The sequence below is a fragment of the Elephantulus edwardii genome, unplaced genomic scaffold (genome assembly GCF_000299155.1).
Source record: "Elephantulus edwardii isolate Elephantulus edwardi_28Jun2011 unplaced genomic scaffold, EleEdw1.0 scaffold00002, whole genome shotgun sequence".
Classification (NCBI taxonomy): domain Eukaryota; kingdom Metazoa; phylum Chordata; class Mammalia; order Macroscelidea; family Macroscelididae; genus Elephantulus; species Elephantulus edwardii.
The window spans coordinates 4,669,831-4,690,632 of record NW_006399752.1 but is presented as its reverse complement, the minus strand read 5'-3'; the positions used below and the strand labels follow the sequence as shown (position 1 = coordinate 4,690,632).

The window sequence follows — 20,802 nt, the reverse complement described above, 5'->3', positions numbered from 1 at the left end:
TAACAACAACAACAACAATATTAGAAGTGTGCAGAGAAAGAGATTAGGCAATAATACTTCGGAGGGATTCAGTTGGACTGTATTTTATTTCTGTAAACATTATGTATAACAAATAATGTCAGTGTTCACACTAGCCAAAGGGGAAAACTAAAGAGTCCATTAAGACATAACCGGATAAATAAAATGTGAGAGTAGGGTACTATTCTTCTATAAAAAAAAAATTAAAGAGCCCAGGTGGAATAGTTCAGAAAGGGTCGGGAGATCAGCAGTTCAGGCAGACCCACAAGGTCAGCAGTTCAAATCCACCAGATGCCTCACAGGAGAATGACAGCTAGTTTCCTCTTGTAAAGATTTAGGCCCTTGAAAATCAGATGAAGAATGGCTGCCAATCACACTTGAATCAGTGTCAGTGGAGTTGGCTGGATTCTGTAAAAAGGAATTGATACTATAGTGCATGCAATCTGCAATGTGGTTGAACATTGAAAATATTATACTAATTGTAACATCACATGTTGACTCAAAGATGTGTATATGAGAGGTGGACCACTGGTGGTATAGTGGATAGGGAATTATGCTACTTACCCGAAGGTGGCCTCTCTGTAGTGGTTTAGATCCACAGGAGAGAGATGGGCAGTCTCCTCCCTTGTGATTTACAGCCTCTGAAAATCTCCTGGAGTATCAGCTATGTGTTACTTCCAAACGGGTGGCAATAAATGAATGAGTATATAAGACATGTAGAAAGTTAAATACAGAAAGAAAATATATTCTTGGTTACCATGGATTGAGGGAGTGGGGAATGAGGACTTATTGGAAGAGACTTTCTGTGTGAGATATGGGAAAATTTGGAAAATAAATAACGGTAATGATGGCATCCACGCCCTAAAAAATATACCTCTGGAAACTCTATGAACTTTGAGAAATGACAATAGTTATAGAAAAGCTTCAGGTCTTTTGTTGATAGGGTTCCTATGAGCTGTGTTCAGCTCGATGGCAATCAACACCAACAATAATTATCGCGTAGTATTGTTAGTATCATTCATGTCATTGAATTTGAAATTTGAAAATTGTTAAAACAAATTTTATGTTATGCATATTTTATTGCAACTCAAAAACAAATACTTTCAAGCAAATGTAGCATGTTGTTCTATACCATCAAGCTGGAATTGACTCATAGGTGACCTTCTGTAAACCAGCAGATTTTTAAAGGCTATAAATAGCAGAGGGGCGGAGTTTGCTCCTCTTTCTCCCACAGAGCAGCTGGTAGATATGAACTGCCTGCCTTTGGGTTAACAGTTGCCTTGTCACTAGGTTACCAGAGCTCATAATATAGCATAAAATGATTTCATGAAAATCATAAGAAATTCAATATTGTTAGGAGCTTTCTAGTCGACTACAATGCATGAAGACCCCATGAACAACAGATCTCTTTACATTCCAGTATATTTGAAATACACTACTATTTAGAACAAATAGGTTTAAATACAGAAACAAATAGAACGCTTATGTATACAAAGTAAGCAAAATTGTGTAGAACTTTAATAGATAGTAACTGAGTAGAAGAAAGGTCCACATAATTCTGAGAAAATGAGCTCTGACTCAGAAATACAGATCCAGCGGGAATATCAGTCAGCCATGTAAAAGGTCGTTCCAGTGTTTCTACTGTGGTGGCTTTCCTGTTGCTATGATGCTGGAAGCAATTTCAGCAGACCTTCCCAACTAAGACAGACTGAGAAGAGGGATCTGGAAATCTACTTTAAAAAAATTGAGATGACCAATGAAAGCCTAATGAATAACACCAAAATATTAACAAACATGGTGCTTCACAGTGGACTCCTCTGCTGTTGCTGTTATTGTTGTTGTTGTGTAGAGGCAGTTATTCACATGGGAGGAGTTTGCCCATCCTTCCATCATGGAATAGCTGGCGGGTTTGGACCATATGTCTTCAGGATTACAGCACAGCTTCTTACTACTAAGCCATCAGAGCTCCCTATAGGGTAGACAAAATTCACCTTCAAGTTGAAACAAAGTCACAGCTGACAATCAGCAAGTTTTTAGAGGCTGTACATTGCAAGGCTGAGGATTTCCCATCATTCTCCCGTTGAATAAATAGGAGATTTAAACTGACTGCATTTTGCTTGGAAGTGCACTTTCTTTCCACCTACTAAGACTCCATAGCTTTCTTCAAAGTTAAGTTGTTGTAAGTGTTAAGCCTTTTACTAGCATAATATGCTGATGTAGCACAATGAAAGAGGAAGAAACAGCTGAAAACATCAATTAATAATCAGAATATGATATGTACACTGTATGAATATAGGAGAATTGAATGTTGCCATCACTTAAACATGATGCATAAAGATAAATATCGTAAACATTAGTGAATGAACTGAAATGAACTTCAATTGGCCATTTTGAATTAGACAATCATATAGGCAGCTCTGCTGAGAATGATAAATTTAAAAAGAATGACACCATATCCATTACTGAAAAAGAACAGTTCTAGATCTATTCTGAAGTACAGATCTTGTCAGTGATAGGATAATAGCCAAAAAATTATGAAGAAGGCCAGTTAATAAAAATATTACTAAAATTTTTACATCAACCATAATGTCAATGACAAAGAAAATGAAGATTTTTACTGAGATCTAAATTCTGAAATTGATCAAGTATTCAGTAATTCAATTGGAATATTGAAGTTTGAAACAAGAAAAATCAGCCATTTAAAAATATGACTTTAGCAATAGAAACAATATTAGAGATGTCATAATAGAATTTTGCAGGGTCACCAACTTATTCATTGCAATTACATTTTTCTTAGGAGATATAAATCACCACTGTACATGTGAACTTTCCTGGAAAAAAACCCTCAAGAATAAAATCAGCTATATCTGTGGAAAGATACAATGGAGAAATTCAATCTAATCAGAACAAAACCAGAGGCTGATGGTGGAATAACTATCAATTGCTCCTATCCAAGTTTAAGTTGATCTAAAAAAAATTAAAACAAATCCACAAAAACTGAACTGTAACCTTGAGCAATTTAGAAACCTCTCAAAAATATATTTGATGAATTGAGCATAAAATGACAGGAGGCCAAAAAGGTAGAGGGATAATACTAAATACAAACCAATATAAAATAATAAATTTTTTAAAAAATACAAGAAAAATGTGGAAAAGAAGCAACTCTGACACACAACTTTCCTGAATTTAAACCATGCAGTGTTCTTTTTTTTCTATTTGGATATTAGTTTTTTTTATCTAGCTATAGATGCTACGTCGTTGTTGTTATGTGCTGTCCAGTCGCTTGCGACTCATAGCGACCCTATATACAACAAGCCTAAACTCTGCTCTGTCCTGTGCCAATCGCACTGTCTCTGATATGCCCATTCCGATTACCCCAGTCACTGAATCAATCCACCTCATAGAGGGTCTTCCCTTCCTGTGCTGTCCCTCCACCCTCCCAAGCATGATGTCCCTCTCCAAGGACCGGTCCCTCCTTACAGCATGTCCAAACTATGTCAGACAAAGCCTCAGGATCCTTGCCTCCAAGGAGCAATCCAATTTAACCCTATTCAGGATGAATCTGATTGTTTTCCTAGCAGTCCATGGTACCCTCAATACTCTTCTCCAGCACCAAAGCTCAAAGGCATCAATTCTCCTTCTATCCTCCCTAGTCACTGACACATAACAAGTGATTGCGAAGACTGTATCTGATGCGCCTTAGTCTCCAGAGAGACACCATAGCTATTCAATACTTTGGAGAGGTCCCTAACAGCAGACTTTCCCATTGCAATACATCTTTTAATTTCCTGGCTGCTGGTGTCAAGAATGTTGACTGTGGAGTCAAGCCGACTGAAGCTGTGAACAATCTCAATCTCCTCACCATCCATTCTGTTGCTGCCAATTGGCCCAGTGGTGAGAATCTTTGTCTTAGCACAATTCAGTATTCTAAGATTCCTATTCTTCTTAATGTTTAAATAGTTGAAATAGCTGGATTACATTAAGAAGGATGTGGTGTTAGGATTGGAGGAAGACTCATCAGCATCATGCTTCAGGCACATGACAAAACTTTGCTTGCTGAAAGCAAAGAAAATTTGAAATACTTGCTGCAGAAGTTCAAGGAAAACAGATTTCAAAGTAGATTACATCTCAACATCAAGAAAACGGAAATTCTCAACACTGTACCAACAGACAACATTGTGATAGAGAAAAGATTGAAGTTGTCAAGGATTTCGTTTTACTTGGATCCACAATCAATCCTCATGGTGATAACAGGCAAGAAATCAAAAGACATTGTTCTTATGTGCTGTTGAGTTGACTACAACTCATAGAAACCCTACGACTCATAGAAACCCTATGTACAACAGCTCTGAAACCTGCCCTATCCTGAACCAATCGCACTGTCTGATATACCTACACTCATTACACAAGTTATTGTGTCAATCCATCTCATCTGGGATCTTCCTCTCCTGAGCTGTTCCTCAGCCCTTCCAAGCATGATACCATTCCCCAAAGACTGTTCTCTCCTGGTCACATGCCCAGAGTATATGAGACAGAGTCTCAAAATCCTAGCCTCCAAGGAGCTACTTGGTTCCTCCTTCTCCAGGACAGATCTGTTAGTTCTTTTGACAGCCCATGGTATGTGCAATGCTCTTCTCCAGCACCACAACTTAAAGGCATCAATTCTTGTGTCATCATTTGTCATTGTCCTGCTCTCTGAGATATAGCAAGCAATTGTGAAGATCATGGCTTGTGTTGGGCATACCTTAGGGTCTAGACTGACACTGTTGTTCTTTAGCATTCTGGAGAGATCCCTGGCAGCAGACTTTTCCCAAGGCAGTTTGCATTTTGATTTCCTGATTGCTGATGCCAGGAGTACTGATTGTGGATCTGAGTAAGAAGAAATTGTTAGAAGTCTCAGTCTCTTCTCCATGCATCATCATTCTGCCAAATGGCCCAGTGGTAAGAATCTTGATTTATTTGTTGTTGTTTTTTTAATGTTAAGATGCAAGGCATATTGAAGACTGTGGTCTTTGGCCTTCTGCAACAAATGTTCCAGGTCCTCCTCAGTTTCAGCAAGTTAGGTTGTGCCATGTGCATAACACAGGTTCTTGATGAGTCTTCCTCCAATCCTGATGCCATGTTCTTCCTCATAACATCCTCCTGAATAATCCATTCCACATACATTGAAAAGACGTAGAGAATGGTGCATCTCTAACATAGTCCGTAATTGATTTTGAAACATGCAGTGTTTCTTTGCCCTGTTCTGACAACTACTTCCTGGTCCAAGTATAGGTTTATCATGAGCACAATCAGGTGTTCTGGAATTCCCATTCTTTTCAAAGTTATCCACAATTTCCCGTGATAACACATAGCAAATGAAACACAGATAGATGCTCTTCTGTCTTCAGCCAAGATCCATCTGATATTGGCAGTGATGTCCCTAGTGCCGCAGCCTTGACACAGCCTTCTAAACCCAGCTTGTGTTTCTGTTAGTTCTCTGTCAGTGTACTGTCCAGTCACTTTGTATGATCTTCAACAGGATTTTGCTTATGTGTGATATTAGTGATATCATTCAATAATTTCCACACTCTGGGGAAAATCTGCTGTCAAATACCCCTCCAAAGTGCTAAAAAGTAACAATGTCAGTTTAAAGACTAATGTGCACTTGATTCAAGCTAGTCCCTTTTCAATTACTTGCTATGTATCTTAAAGTTGGAAAATAAATTGTGGTGACAGAGTTAAGAATCTATGCCCTTGAATTGTACTGTTGGAGAAGAGAACTGAATATCCTATGGACTGTCAAAGAACAAACAAGTCTGTCTTGGAAGAAGTTCAGTCGGGCTGCTCCACAGTATCAAGTATGATGAAACTTTATCTCACACACTTTGAGCATATTGTCAAGAGGGATCAGTGCTTGGGAAATACATTTTGTTGAAAAAGGTGGAGGGTGAGAGAAACAGAGAAAGACTCCAAAGAAGATGGTTTGATACAGTGAATGTAACAATGGACTTGAGTATGTGGGAGATTGTGGGGATGTTATGGGAGAAGATGAGGTTAGATCTGTTGTTAAAAGGGTCAGTATGAGTTGTAATTGACTTGATGTACCTGACAACAGCAACAACAATAATATGGAAATGCAAAAAAATCATAGAAAAGATAGGAAAAAGGAAAAGACCAAAATAGACGCCATAAGAAGAGTCTGAGACTAGCTCTTGAATAAGAGATCACTAGGGTATATTTATACCTATCTCAAGGAAAGTGAACTTTTAAAAAAATATGAATAGCACTTACAAGTATTATCATCCTGAGGATAATTTTTAAATTGTTGCATAAATGCATTGATAGCAATTGTCCAGAAATTAAAACAAGATTCAAAAGAGAAAAAAAAATTATAAGGGGAAAAAATATAACATTGCTGACATTTAATGGACCTTTGTTGAAAGAAAAGAATACCAAAAATGTATTTGACCGTGCCTTATTGACTATGCAATGGCGTTCAACTGTGTAGATCATAATAAATTATAGATAACATTGAGAAAAAAGGGAATTCCAGAGTATTTAACTGTGCTGTGCAGAAACTGTAAATAGAGCAAGAGACGCTCATTTCAACAAAACAAAACGTTGCATGGTGTAAGTCCAAGAAAGATAGATCCCACAGTTGTATCTTTTCACCATATTTCTTAAGTCCAGGTGCTAAGTAAGTAATTTTATTAATGCGCTCTTTAAGGAAGAATGCAGCATCAGGATTGGAAGAAGACCTGTGACCAACTGGACCTGTGCAGAGGTTGTACATTGCTTGTTGACAGCAAAGAGGAATTGACAAATGATTTCTGATGAAGACCAAAACTGCACTATAGATTACTTCTAAAGATACATCAAAATCTTCACAACTTGGCCAATACAATAAAATATTGAAGTCAAAGATTTACTTTTTTTCACAATCAACATTCATGAAAGCAGCAAACAAGGTATATATTTTTAGTAGGCAAATCTTACACAGAATACCACTTTAAAGTATTAAAAAGCAAAGAGGACTAAGGTGAATGTGACAAGTTGTTTAGCGTTGTTATGTGCCCTCGAGTTGCCTGTGACCCCTAACGACCCTATGTATAACAGTTCTGAAGCCTGCCCTATCGTGGGCCAATCTCAGTCACTCTGGAACACCTAATCCCATCACCCAGTCATCATCACAACCCATCTCCTCCTCTTCTGCACTGTCCCTCTACTCTTCCAAGCATGATGTCTTTCTCCAAAGACTGGTCTCTCCTGGGACATAAGTTATTCTATTTTTCAATTATCTCTTACCTGTAAGAAAGCTAGATATTGAATAATGATGACAAGAGAAAAATCCATCCCTTTGGATTTTTGTTTTGGAAATGCAGCACTGAACTTGCTAACCAGTTTGTGCCAAGAAATCTGGAGGACAACTACCTGGCCAACTGACTGGAAGAGATCTCTATTCCTTTAAAAAAAAGTGATCCAACAGAGTATAGAAATTCTTGAACAGCGTCACTAATATAACATAAAAGCAAAACCTGCTAAAGATTATAAAAAAATTACTGGAACAGTAGTAATACATTGACAGAAAACTACCAGAAACAAAATCTAGTCTTAAAATGGGCTGTGGCACTAGGGACATCATTGTCAATATCAGATAGACGTCAGCTGAAAGAAGAGAGTACCAGAAGACTGTCTCTTTGTATCTTATTGACTATACAAAGGCATTTGACTGTGGGTCACAACAAATTGTGATTAACCTTGAGAAGAATATGGACATCTCAGAATACTTGATTGTACTCATGTGAAACCTATATTTTGACTAGGAAGCAGTTGTCAGAACACGATAAAGAAACACTTCATGGTTCAAAATCAAGAAAGAGGGGTTATGGATGCATCCTTTCTCCCTACTTTTTCAATCTATATGTGGAACAAATTATGCAGGAGGCTGAACTCTATAAGGAAGAGTATGGCATCAAGATTGGAGGAAAACTCATCAAGAACTTGTGTTATATTTCATGACACAACCTTGCTTGCACAAACTGAGGAGACCCTGGAACACTTGTTGCAGGTCAAGGACTATAGTCTTTAATATGGCTTGCATCTTAACATTAAAAAATCCAAGATTCTTACCACTAGGCCAATTGTCAGCTCCATGATACATGGAGAAGATAGAATTTTAACAATTTCTTCTTGATCAGACAACAATGCTCAGATCCACAATGAGAACTCTTGGCACCAGCAATCAGGAAATAAAAAGACAAATTACATAGAGATAATTCTGAGGACAGAGGCCTCTCCAGTGTGCTAAAGAGCAATGATGTCAGTCTAGAGATGAAGGTGTGTCTGATATAGGCCATGGTCTTTGCAATTGCTTGCTATGCATCAGAGAACTGGACGAAGACTATTAATGATAGAAGAAGAATTGATTACTTTGAGTTTTGGTACCAGAGAAAACAATTGAGCATACCATAAACTGCTAAAAGAATGAAGAAGTCTATCCTAGAGAGGTTGAAATCTGGTAGCTCTCTGGAGGCAAGGATTTTGAGCCTCCATCTCATGTACGTCTAGCATGTTGCTAGGGGGGGACCAGTCCTTGGAGAAGGACATCATACTTGTAAGAGTGGAGGGTCAGCGTGGGAGAGGATGACCCTACCCTAGGTGGGAGGGATTGACACTGTAACTGGAGTAGTGGGGTTAGGTGTGTCAGAGACAGTGAGATTAGCTCAGGATAGGGCAGAATTCAAAACTACTGTTCATAGGGTAGCCAAGAGTCACAGGTGACTAGACATCACATAACAACAACCAATATAAAAAAGAATAAACAAATATGTTTTAGAAGAAACATAATGAGAATTCCCCTTGAAAATAAGAATAGTGAGACTATCTCATGTACCTTGAACATGTTTTCAGGCAGTATTAACCCCTGGAGAAGGACTTTCTGCTTGATGAAATAGAAGGTTGGTGAAAGAAGAAGAACCTCGAGGAGGTGAATTGACACATTGATTACAGTAATGGGCTCAAATAAAGAACAAGTGAGGATGACAAAGGACTGTGCTGTGCTTCAACTCGGTGTTTTAGGATAACTATAAGGAACCAGTTAGACAGTACCTAACAGAAATATCAAAACATGAAAGTAGAATGAAAACATATTTAACTGAAAACAATAATTTTTATAGAAATCTAGTGAACAATGTTCTCTGCAAAGCAAGAGAGAAAACCTAAGGGGAAAACCGGGGATCCAGAGCATGTGGCATCTGGTATGATGACTAACGATGCTAACTGAAGTCTCATGATCAGTCTGTGGGAACAGAAACATATAGAAGTTAAGGTCAAAGATCTCTAGAGAAGGAAAAATAAAAAAAGGATTTGCTTAGTTCAGAATATTGAAACATGAAGAAATTAGTGAAGATCATTACAGTCCTCTTGGTCAATTTGAGAGGAGTTAGTGGTAGACAGAAGGAATAGTCCAGAGAGCATTGTTAACTCAAGGCCTGATTGTTGACAGATTCCAAAATGAGAGATGGAGACAGTAGAAGTGAATCAGTCTGGCTCATAGCTAACCCTCCAGTGGTTTTCCAGGGTTGTGTGTCACACGGGAGGAGACTGTCTGTCTTTCACCCAGGAAGTAGAAATAGCCTACAAAATGTAAATGAATTATTAATTCAAGGGAAAACAAAAAGTTATACAAGAAACAAATTGCAGTCATAATTTACTACTTGGCTCAGCCATAAAAATACTTATAGAGTCATAAATTTTCATAATATTTACATAACCAAATCTTGGAGAAAATGACTCAGAATGATAGAGGAGAGGAGGGAAGTATGCGGTCTAAAAATGCTAATTCACACCTTCCATAATAGGAACTCGGTAGATAATGTTTAAATGATAAATGTGCAAGTGTCAATCTGAGGATAGTATTTACAAAATTAAATATTTCACAGAGGCTACTTTAAATCTGCAAGGAGATACTGCTCAAGAAAGTATGGAGAGGTAGAAAAAATAGTGGTCAAGTACTGATATTTTTAAATCATTATCTTCATGATAATTGTCTTTTTTGAACTGTGTATAATTAGTATTCTACATAAAAATAGAAAGTACTCGAAAGAATCAACAAAAAATGTTTGAGACACTAACTTGTAGTATTTATCATCCTAAACGATAGGGTTTAGATAGTGTTTAGGATTTGTAATCCTTTCTATTAGGAAGACCTTTGACAAGATATTAGGACAGTGAGTGTAACAATTGACTCAGTCATTTTGGAGATCTTAAAGACGGCACAGGATAGGAAAGAGCATTACTATGAGACATGGTCGACTCAGCAGCATATAACAACAATATATGAGAAAGAGAAACTAAACACTGTAAAAGCTAGCACCTTCTAGGCCAGGGTTTTTTATACAGGGGAGGATGAGGATGGCACAAGAAAAGGAAGAGCTCAGGTGCGTTGCTTGTAGGGTCACTGTGAGTCATACTCAACTCGATGGCACCCAACAAAAACAAAAATTATGTTGTAATTGTTCCTATAGAACCTTTTTTACAAAACTGTTGATTTCTCTCAAAAGATAAGTATTTGGGAAAGGAAAGGTTTCATTTTTATATACATAAATTATATATCATTACAAATTCTATATCTTACATTTTTATGTATCATTTTATAATTATAAATAATAAGCTTAATTCCTAAGTATGCATCATTATAAAATATTGGTTAATCGGTATCTTCATTGTATTTACCTTATTTCCAGCAAATCAGCTCTCGATTGAGCTCCCAAATGGGGCCCTTACTCCTGTCTGTTTCCTAGAGTGCTAGCCCTCATCTCAGTTTGTTACTTTTCTTTATCTTTGCTGTGATGGTGTGTACACTTTATCATGATGAGCGTCTCTTCTTAGAAGCCATTGGGATATGAATGCTGTGTAAATGAATGAAAGCTTCTTGTCATTATAGTGCTAACGAATGGCGAGTCATCATAAGTCAATGCTTATCTAACTTTGACTCCACAACTGACCATTCCAGTGTGTTCAGAACTCAGAGATTTCCCAGGATGAGGAACTTTCATTGCAAACTCTGTGACAACCCTGGATGTACCTGGACAGGGACCTATCTAAATCATATAATTTCTTACATTCAACAATCATATTCTCACTGCCAATGCTTTGGACTCTAGACCTTCTTGTAAGGAGAAGTCAAGTAACATCCTTCTTGCCATTCTTTCAAGTGGAAGGTTGTGAGCAGTCCTAACTTACTAGGAGGCTTGTTTACAGAGTGTCACAATGACCTTGATCTATATGCAGTGAAAATAATTGGACCCTGTTCTCACTGGTTTGGTCCAAGATTTGTAGTTTTTAAGACCTGCTCTGTTGTTGATGACCCTTTGAAGCCTTTGATCCTTCAACAGTCATTGATTTATCCATTCTGAGTAATCTATTACATGAGTAAGATTCTTTGAAAGAAACAAGAATATATTGCTTCTTTCTAAAGACTATCCTCATAAGCCTGCTCTGGGCCCCCTGATGTCCTTGGCTAAAACTTCCTTGGACAGACTTCTTAGCTTGTATTTGCTCTCACATAATTAAAAAAAAAATAATCTGAATCTAGAGTCATTATAGTTCCCCAAGTATTCTGAAATTGGCATTTTATTATTGCTATCAGGTAAACTTTCAGAAGTGAGATCCAGAAAGACATCATTACCAGTTGAGCTGATGGTTTTATTTTAGATGCTTCCTTTTGCTTATATAATATAACATGGGGAGGGGAGGAGGAAAACAAAAGAAAACAAAACTCCACGTTTCCAAATAGCAAACAAAGCAAGTCAGTTTCAAATGAGCCCACTAACATTTATAAAGTAATTCTCATCCTTATAAATTGCCTTCTTGCAGGAAACAGACCTTATCCTGACTTTTAATATTTCAATGCACCGATCTTGGTGGATGGAGAATGGACCAGGCTGTATGGTGACGTCAGTGACACCAGCCCCAGACTGGGCCCCAGAGGACCATCGCTACATCACGGTCTCAGGGTGTTTTCTGGAGTACCAGTACATAGAAGTGGCTCATAGTTCCCTCCAGATTGTCCTCGCAGTAAGTGTTGACAGCCATCCACTCGCTCCTTCTCATCATCTAGAATTGTGATTGTTGTGCAAGCACAGGACACACCAACAGAATCTGTGGACAAACTGTGGCCTCTTGCCTTTTCCTGATTTATGTCTTGTTTAATAGGAATTTGTCGGATTTAACACCACCCTCTGTACCGAGTGTTCTGATGCTTTTGGCAATCAGCAAATAGACTTTGGCACCTTCGTCATTTTACAGAGGAAGTTCGATGAGCCAAGATCCAATTATTTTGGTTTTAGTAGACTTTTCCAAAGACTGGAAGGAAAATATGAGGATTTTCACAACTATAATTCTATAATATCCAAATTTCTAAAACCTCAGTAGATATTTCCTTTCTCTCTCAATGTCTCTTTTTTGGCTGTGTAATCAGCCCTGGAAATATTCTTTGTTTCAGTTCCTTTTCAGCTCCTTGCCATCTACTACTCACCACCTCCCTCACTATCATTCCCATTTTTAATAACATTTCATCTTTTCTATAAATTCTAATTCTAGATTGCTATGTGTCCTTTTAACACCTACTATGCCAACACTTCTTTCACTCTCCCTTTACTGTTATGTATCATTGAATTGAAACTGAGCCGTAGCTGAATCTCCAGCAGGTTTTCAGAGGCAGTAAATTGCACGGGGAGAGATGGCCCATCTTTTTCCTGTGGAACAGCTGACCTGCCTTTAGGTTGGCAGTGCAACTCCTTACCACCAGGCCCTCAGAGCTCCTTAGAATATTGGTGGTGTGTGACATCAATCCAGAGCCTTTACTAGGTAGTAGTAAGTGGTGTTAAGTACTGTAGTATCTTAGCTGTATGTACAACAGAAGTGAGCACTCAGCTGTGTACTGTCCCTCAGTGTTCAGCTTTGCATTGTCTCCACAGTAGCTGTTGTGCCTGAATCCGTTGGGACAGCCGTCACAGCAAATCTGTCTTGTTGAAGATCTTCCTTTTTTCTTGGGGACTTTCTACTTTATAAGCATAATGCCTTTTGTTTTGGTTAAAATAACGTTTATGTAACATATCTTTATGTTTTACAAAATACTAGCTGATATGGTACCACTATTATAATTAGCCACATAAACTTGGGAGACATAGTACATTAGGTGTTGTGCAACCATCCAGAGGTCAACTGTTCAAATCCACCAGCTCTTCCATGGGATAAATATGGGACGTCTCCTCCTATAAAGATGGAATTGACCCAACAGTGGTGGTTTAGGGTTTTGTTTGAGTTCTTTAAAAGAACAGGTTTCACTAAATGCATAATCTTTTAGGATTTATGATCGTTAAAATAACTCTCCATCTTCATATTTACATTGTCGATAGCCTACATTAAAATTGTTATGTATCCTTCAAAAACTATCTGGGATATGAAGAATTAGTAATGAGTCCTTTTGACCTCTTCAGTTAATTGTTTGGGGAATATTAATGCTGTTATTATTTTTAAGAACCAGCTCCTACATGGAATGGAGCTCTGGTGACTTCGTAGTAAGGAGTTGTGCTGCCAACACAAAAGCAAACAGTTTGAATCTGCTGGTAATTTGGGAAAACGATGGGTGATCTCTCATGTGATTTACTGCCTCTCAAAACCCACAGGAGGCTCAGCTATGGGTCAGTTCTGACTTGACTGTGCATAACAATAACAACCACATAAAATGAGGCCAGTTTATTCACATGCATCTCCTTTGTTATTAAATATATATAAAAGTGTGTGTGTGTGTGTGTGCACGTGCGCACTCATTTTCTAAAAAATCTTCCAGTGTGGAATTCAAGCTAGCGTACTGCCCAAAGAAGTATTGTTTTACATAAGTAATAATCACCTGTAAAGGCAAGATGGCTAAGGTGCAAAGAAGATAGATGGCGTGTCTCTAAGAGCAGATGTGACCGATATTTCAAGCTCCTGGCTCTTGCTTTTCCTGTCTACATTACCCCCAACTGAGTGGAGAAATATTTTGAGCAAGGCATCACAGAATGTGGCCCCCTGCCTCCCCTGCTCCCACCTGTCCTTCCTTTGCAAGGCATAGTGAAACATCTGAGAATGAGTTTTTATCCAACAGTGTGCCCAGCCTGCTTTGAGGAAATTTCAGTCTGCTGTTCTTTTTGCTGGTTATTGTCTAGCCAGTCTTACACTAAAAGTGTCAGGTTTGCAGAAACTTTTAAGAGGTTATAGCTTGAGTTTTAGAATGCCAACTCAAATGGTTTATCATAAATAATTTGTTCTAACTATTCATCCAAAGCACCCCCCTGCCCCAGAATAAATATTCCCTGTTGTCATTTCTGATCACTTCTGCTGTCATGATTAATTGATGGTAAGAGCATCTTATTTCTCCGTTCCACCCCTTCACGTTCCCCAAGTCGCCCCCTTGACAATCTAATCATCAATCCAGGCCAGCGAGCACTTGCTGATGGCTTTGAAAAGGTCAAGGATAATTGCTGGATCCTTAACCTTGAGGATGTATGGTCAATATGGGACAGAGTTCCTCAGGGTCAAAATCAAGTTGCAAACGTGCACTTTCCAAGGATATGATAATGAAAGCAAATGCAACTTCATACAATTTAGAGTTTTGCCTTCTGAGTTCGGTCCTTGTTTTTGCAGCGTCAGCTGTTCTTCTTCCCCATTGTTTTCGGGAGAGCCCGCCCTCTTTTGCAGCATATCTGGCTTTGATCTCTTCTCATAAACTGCTGCTCTTCCGGCCACTGGTGTTGATTAACTCCAAATCTCTCCAGCTCTTCTTCTCCGCCCTCCGTCAGCCTTCTCTACACAGATTCCTGACCCCTGGCACACCTGTCACACCGTTGTTCGGTTTTCTGCCAATCAACTCTTGGCTGATTTTAAAATTAGCATTCACAAAGTCCACATTTGCATCACGCATACATAAGCTATTCCCATCTACAGTCAAAGGAAGACAAGTATAATATCCACATAATTGGGGAGAGGGGCGATTAATCACACAGCCTCCAGCCGAGCAGAAGGGCTGCCAGCACTCCCTAATGATGAGCCAGGTGTGAGATTTCGAGCTCCCCCCTCCTCCAGCAGCATTTTCCTCAAGATGGCATTAGCGATCTCACGCAAAAACGAGGATACAGGTGTGCACAGTTTTAATAAAACCCCAAACTAAAAGAATCCTCACTTGCAAAGTAGATCAAATGCCTGTGTCTCCAGCGAAGGGGGCGTAGATCGAGTAGGGAGAAAGTGTTGCTGGCATTACAAAAGAGTCAATCTGATTTCTTCAAACAGTGTGCCATTGGGACTGCGTGGTTTGCAATGTGTGCTCGCATAAATTAAGCCTTTTGACTGTGTAACAATCCTTTCAGGGCGGTAAAGGAGATTAAAAACAGTTTCTAAGAGGCCTTATGGAGAATGAGTATGCTGAACCTGAGGTTTACTCTCATACCACAGAAATAAATCTTGTGTGCCTATTTAATCCAACATTAAAGAATTCTTAAAAAGCAAACTGAAACAAAAACCCAACTATGCTTCCTTGGAGTTGATTCCAACTCATAGTGACTATAGGGCAGAGTAGAATCGCTTTATACAGTTTCCACTCTGTACATCTTTACAGAAGCAGACTGCCACATCTTTCTCCTTTGAAGTGGAGAGTGATCTTGAACTTTCCACCTTGAGGTTAGCAGGCAAGCCTGTTACCCACTTGTTGTTATTGTGTACAACAGAGTCGGAACTGACCCATAGCTGATCTACCAGTCGGTTTTCAGAGGCAGTTAATCGCATGGGAGGAGATCGCCCATCCTTCTCCCGCAGAGCAGCTGGTGGCCTGGAACCACGTGCCTTCAGGAGTGCAACACCCACTACAGAACGAATATTATTTTGCTGGAACCCAGGGATCCCATTGGTAAAGAATGCTGTGGTTGATTAGCTGTATCATCCAATGCTTCACAGAACAATGTTTATGTTTGCTATGCATATATTATATCTCACATCCTATAAACAATATACTTAAAAATGAGTATACAAACAAGATTTTGTGTGATACCTTGACAAAGAAGTTGTGTAAAAGAGTAAAGGGACACTGCATAGGTGAAAATCGAGAAAGGAGTATGTCACAGTGTATCCTTTCTCCATACCTTTTCAATTTATATGTTAGGCAGATCTTTCAAGAAACTAGACTTTATAAAGAAGAATGTGGCATCAGAATTGTAAGAAGAATCAACAACCTGCATTATGCAAATGGCACGACCTTGCTTTCTGAACATAAGGAGAAATTGAAGTGCTTGCTGAAGAAGGTTAATGACTACACCTTTCAGTATAGGTTGCATTTCAACATCAGGAAAACAAAAATCCTCATTACCAGGTCAGTGGGCAGCATCATAATAGATGGACAAAAGACTGAAGCTGTTAGTGATTTTATTTTACTTGGTTTCACAATCAACAATGCTGGCCCTAGCAGTCAGAAAGTCAAAAGATGAGTTGCGCTGTCAATGACCTTTCCAGAATACTGACAACCAACGATGTCAGTCTAAAGTGTGCCTCATCCAAGATATGATCTCTTCTCAGTTGCTTGCTTTGCATCTGAAAGCTGGACAGTGACTAAAGAATGCAGACAAAGAATTGAAGTCTTTGAGTTTTGGTGTTGGAGGAGAGTATTAAACATGCCATGTAGTGTCAAGAGAATGAACAGGGCTGTCCTTGAGAAAGTGAAGCCAGGGTGCTTATTGTAGGCAAGGATGGTGAAACTCCACATCTCATATACTTTGGGAATATTGTCAGGAGAGAAAAATCCTTGGAGAATAATATCATGGCTGGAAGGGCAGAAGGTCAATGAAAGAGAAGAAGTACCTCAATGAGAAGGATTGACATGTTGATTGTGACAATGGAGTCAGGCATATTGGAGATGGTGAAGTTGGCTCAGAATAGGATAAAATTCAGAGTCATTTTTCATAGGGCCTCTGAGTTATAGATGACTTGACAGCACACAACAACAACAACAACAAGGAGTTCTGGCCATGGAGTGCATAATCAATCTATCAAGGTGAACAGTTTCAATTCACTCATTACTCTGCAGGAGAAAGATAGAATTCTCTGTCAAAAAAGATTTATACTCTTGGAAACCCAATAAAGAGTCATTGGGATGCTGACAAACCACAAATGCTTCCGTTTGTGCTTCAGTGGTAGAATTCCTACTATGCATCGTCACTTAAGTGAAGTGGCTGCACTTTTTACAGAAGAGATTTTTTTATTTTGGCAGTCTATGAAATGTTCGACATTCTTCACCAGCACCACAGTTCAAAGGCATTGATTCTGCTTCAGTCTTAACTATTCTGTCCAAAGTTCATAGGTGTATAAAGCTACTAAATATAGCACAGTGGAAAGCCAGGCCTTTACTTGCTTTTACATGGATATCTGTTTTTATATGAAAGTCAAAGTTATCTCTCTCTCTCTCTCCATCTATAATTCTCTCTCTATCTCTCCATCTATAATTCCAGGTTTAAGAGTATCCTAAAGCCATAGTCTTAGGGGTTCCACCAATCTCTCTGGAAGCAGTAAGCCTGACCATTTTTATATTTTGGACAACTTTAATCTTTTTGCCATTTATAATAGTATTATTAATATCATGAGAAATTTTTTATTTATGTCTAGCAGCTTGTTATTGAATTTTGCTTCAAACCTAATTCCAAATTCTTCTCCATGTACCCTGACTTCTCAGATTATATGCTCAGCATGCAGGTTGAATAGGTTTAGTGAAAAGATAGGCCCCTAATGCACATCTTTCTTGATTTTAAATCATGCTGTTAACCATTGTTCTGTTTGGATTGTTGCTTCTTTGTATATAAACATAGTAAATTAAAAAGCCAAGGAAATGTGATTTTTATATTCTCGGCTTTAAGCTCAAATCCATCTGATGTCAACTATTATTTTCCTAGTTTTATATCCTCTTCTGAATCCAGATGAATTTCTGGTAGTTCCTCATCTATGCACTGTGCCAGCTGGTTTTGAATTCTCTTCAGAAAGATTTGATTTGTAATCCCCACCTTCTTTCGAACTCCTTTCTTTGGAATTGGCACAAATATGGAGTTTTTCCAGTTCTTTTCTTTGAGGTAACTATCTTTCTAATTTATTGGCGTAGACAAGTAAATGCATCTATCACTTTTTCTTGATTGAAACATTTCATTTTGTACTCATCAATTCTTGGAGCCATTTTTGTTGTTGTTGTTCCATGTGTTTGGTTTGATGTTTTGTTTTTATTTGTTTTGAGTCAATGCTCCCGTAGAGTTTGGACTTCTTTTCCTATCTTTAAGCCATTCAATGTCCATATAGGTTCTTGATCATATGCTACCTCATGAAATAGTTGGCAATTCGTGTTGGTAGAGTGACTCTATATTCTTCCTGCCATCTTCTTTTGATGCTTCCTGTATTATTAAATATTTTACCCATAGAATCTTTATTACCTCATGGTGCTTGGGTTTTTCTTAAATTCTTTCACCTTGATAAATGCCAAATTTGTTCTTTCCATCTGGTTTTCTAACTCCAGGACTTTTCATTATTTCACTTTAGTACTTTGGTTTTTATTTTTAAATTGCCTTTTGAATTCTGTTCTGCTCACTTCATCAATTCCTTTTTTCTTCAGCTTCTCTAAATTATGAATAAAAATGCAATATATCTTCTGATATCTATCTGATCTTTCTTATCTTCTTGATGACTTTTCCTTTCTTCACATATGATGCTCTTTATATCATCTTGTAATTCTAGTCTTCAGTTATTATTCTTCAGTGCATCAAACTTGTTCTTGAGAGTTCCAGTGAAACGTATCCACCATTGGTGACTCTGCTTGCATTTAAAATGCCAGTGGCATAGGGTCCAGCATCACAGAAACACACAAGGCACCACTGTTTGGCAACTCACAGAAAAGTCTTCATGTAGGAGTGAGAGTATTGCTGACATTGTATTTTGACTCCTCTTGTAGTCAGGAAACATTTTATTCACAAATTCCTATCAAAGATTTGGGGTCAAAATTTTCAATTAGCCTAGGATGTTCCTATTACAATGGGAAATGGCTGTGAAATAGCATCTTTTTAGAAAGATAGATGGGGAGTGGGATGAACTCCCACATAGTTACTCTTTTATTCAGAAGTGATACTGCTGTCATGTGGATTCTCTTTAATACATCGGTTGGAATGAAAAAATTAAGGCCAACTTTTCCATTTAAAATATAAGGTTGATTTGGTTGATGGATTTCACACTGAAAATTGATTTAGTCATTTAAGTTATATGAATTTTCCATTTCATTTATAAGTTATTGATTTTTTTCATTTCCCATAAACTAAATTAGCAACGTTTGCAGCTACACAGTTAAAAAAAAATATACTGAAAGCAAATAATTTCTTTTTAAAAAATATTCTTTTAGAAAATAGTGTTTCAATTGCACCAAACATTTTCTATGCACATTGAGTTAAACAAAATGCCTCCAAGAGAAAATAAGAAGTTTAATTAGTAGTCTTTTTTTGATGTCTTTGTAAAGCATTTTGTATATTCTCGCCAGAAATTGCTTTGACATGTGAACTAATTTCCCATTCTTTGCTTTCATTAAAATTTAAAGAACTGCTAGTAGATTCCTCAGTTGGTATATTATTTAAAATATTTTTATGATAGATAATTATATAGAATATAGTATAAGATTCAAAATATATTGAAGAGCTTTAGTGATATCACCATAGCATAAGATCATCTACACTTTTTTTTAGAGAACAAAGTTTTCAGATCTTAAACCTAACAAATGAAAATAAGAATCGAAATTCAACTCCATTTTAATCTAGTTCTATTAATAGATTTGTTTCCAACGAGATTTGATCTTATACTTAATTTAATCACCACTTGTGATAGATCATGTTGTTTGATCCATAGATCAAACAACATGACTATGTTATAATATATTGTTGTTGTGTGCTGTTGAGTCAAAACCAACTCATAGCTGACCCTCCAGCAGGTTCTCAGAGGCCAGTTTTCCATAAATTGCATGGGAGGGGATTGCCCATCTTTCTCCAGAGATTCTGTTGCATTTGAACCACGCGCCTTTGGGATTGCAGTGCAGATTCTTACCACTAGGCCACCAGAGCTATACTGTGCCTTATATAAATAATAATTTTAACAATAATCCAATTCAAATATCTTTTTTAACACTTGATGCTTTATGATCATTTCAGGTTACTTTTAAAGAATTAACAATACAAATCTTTCAAGTAAAAACATATCACATCAGGACAAAATTATGTGGGAGGTGTGGAATAGAACTACAGGTTCTAAAGGAGTCAAATCCAATTTATGATAGTTAAAGAAGAACATGTTCATGTGGTTGAAAATAAAATTTAAAATCAAATGGCAATAGTATTTATTATTGTTAATTGTAGTTCTAGTGAAAGTTTACAAAAAGAATGCTTTTCATTCATTTATTGATACACTTTTCCTTTCTTTCCCTTCCTTCAATTTACTCTGTAATGCATGTCTTGTTCCAGATTGTCGTACATGTAAAGTCTAATCATCCATTACTTTCAGATAGTCCTTCCTTTCACCTTTTCTAATGTAGTGTTACTATCTGTCCTTTCTTTTCCTACTCTCCTCTGCCCCCTGCAATGCCCCTCCTATTTTTATAACAGTGATTTTTATGTAGTATTTGTCCTTTGGTGACTGAGATACTTACTTTACAGAAGTAATAAAACTAATTTCTTTTAAAAAGCACTACACAACATAGGTGGG

At 37.7% G+C, this 20,802-nt stretch overlaps 1 protein-coding gene across 1 annotated transcript in view; it reads left to right on the top strand.

Moving 5' to 3' along the window:
• Nucleotides 1-20,802, top strand: part of NKAIN2 (Na+/K+ transporting ATPase interacting 2) — a 1,532,464-nt gene that overhangs the window by 1,248,315 nt on the left and 263,347 nt on the right. The window contains exon 4 of the mRNA XM_006878982.1: nucleotides 11,878-12,078. Coding sequence (XP_006879044.1) covers nucleotides 11,878-12,078 — 201 coding nt within the window. The remainder of the gene's footprint in view (nucleotides 1-11,877; nucleotides 12,079-20,802) is intronic.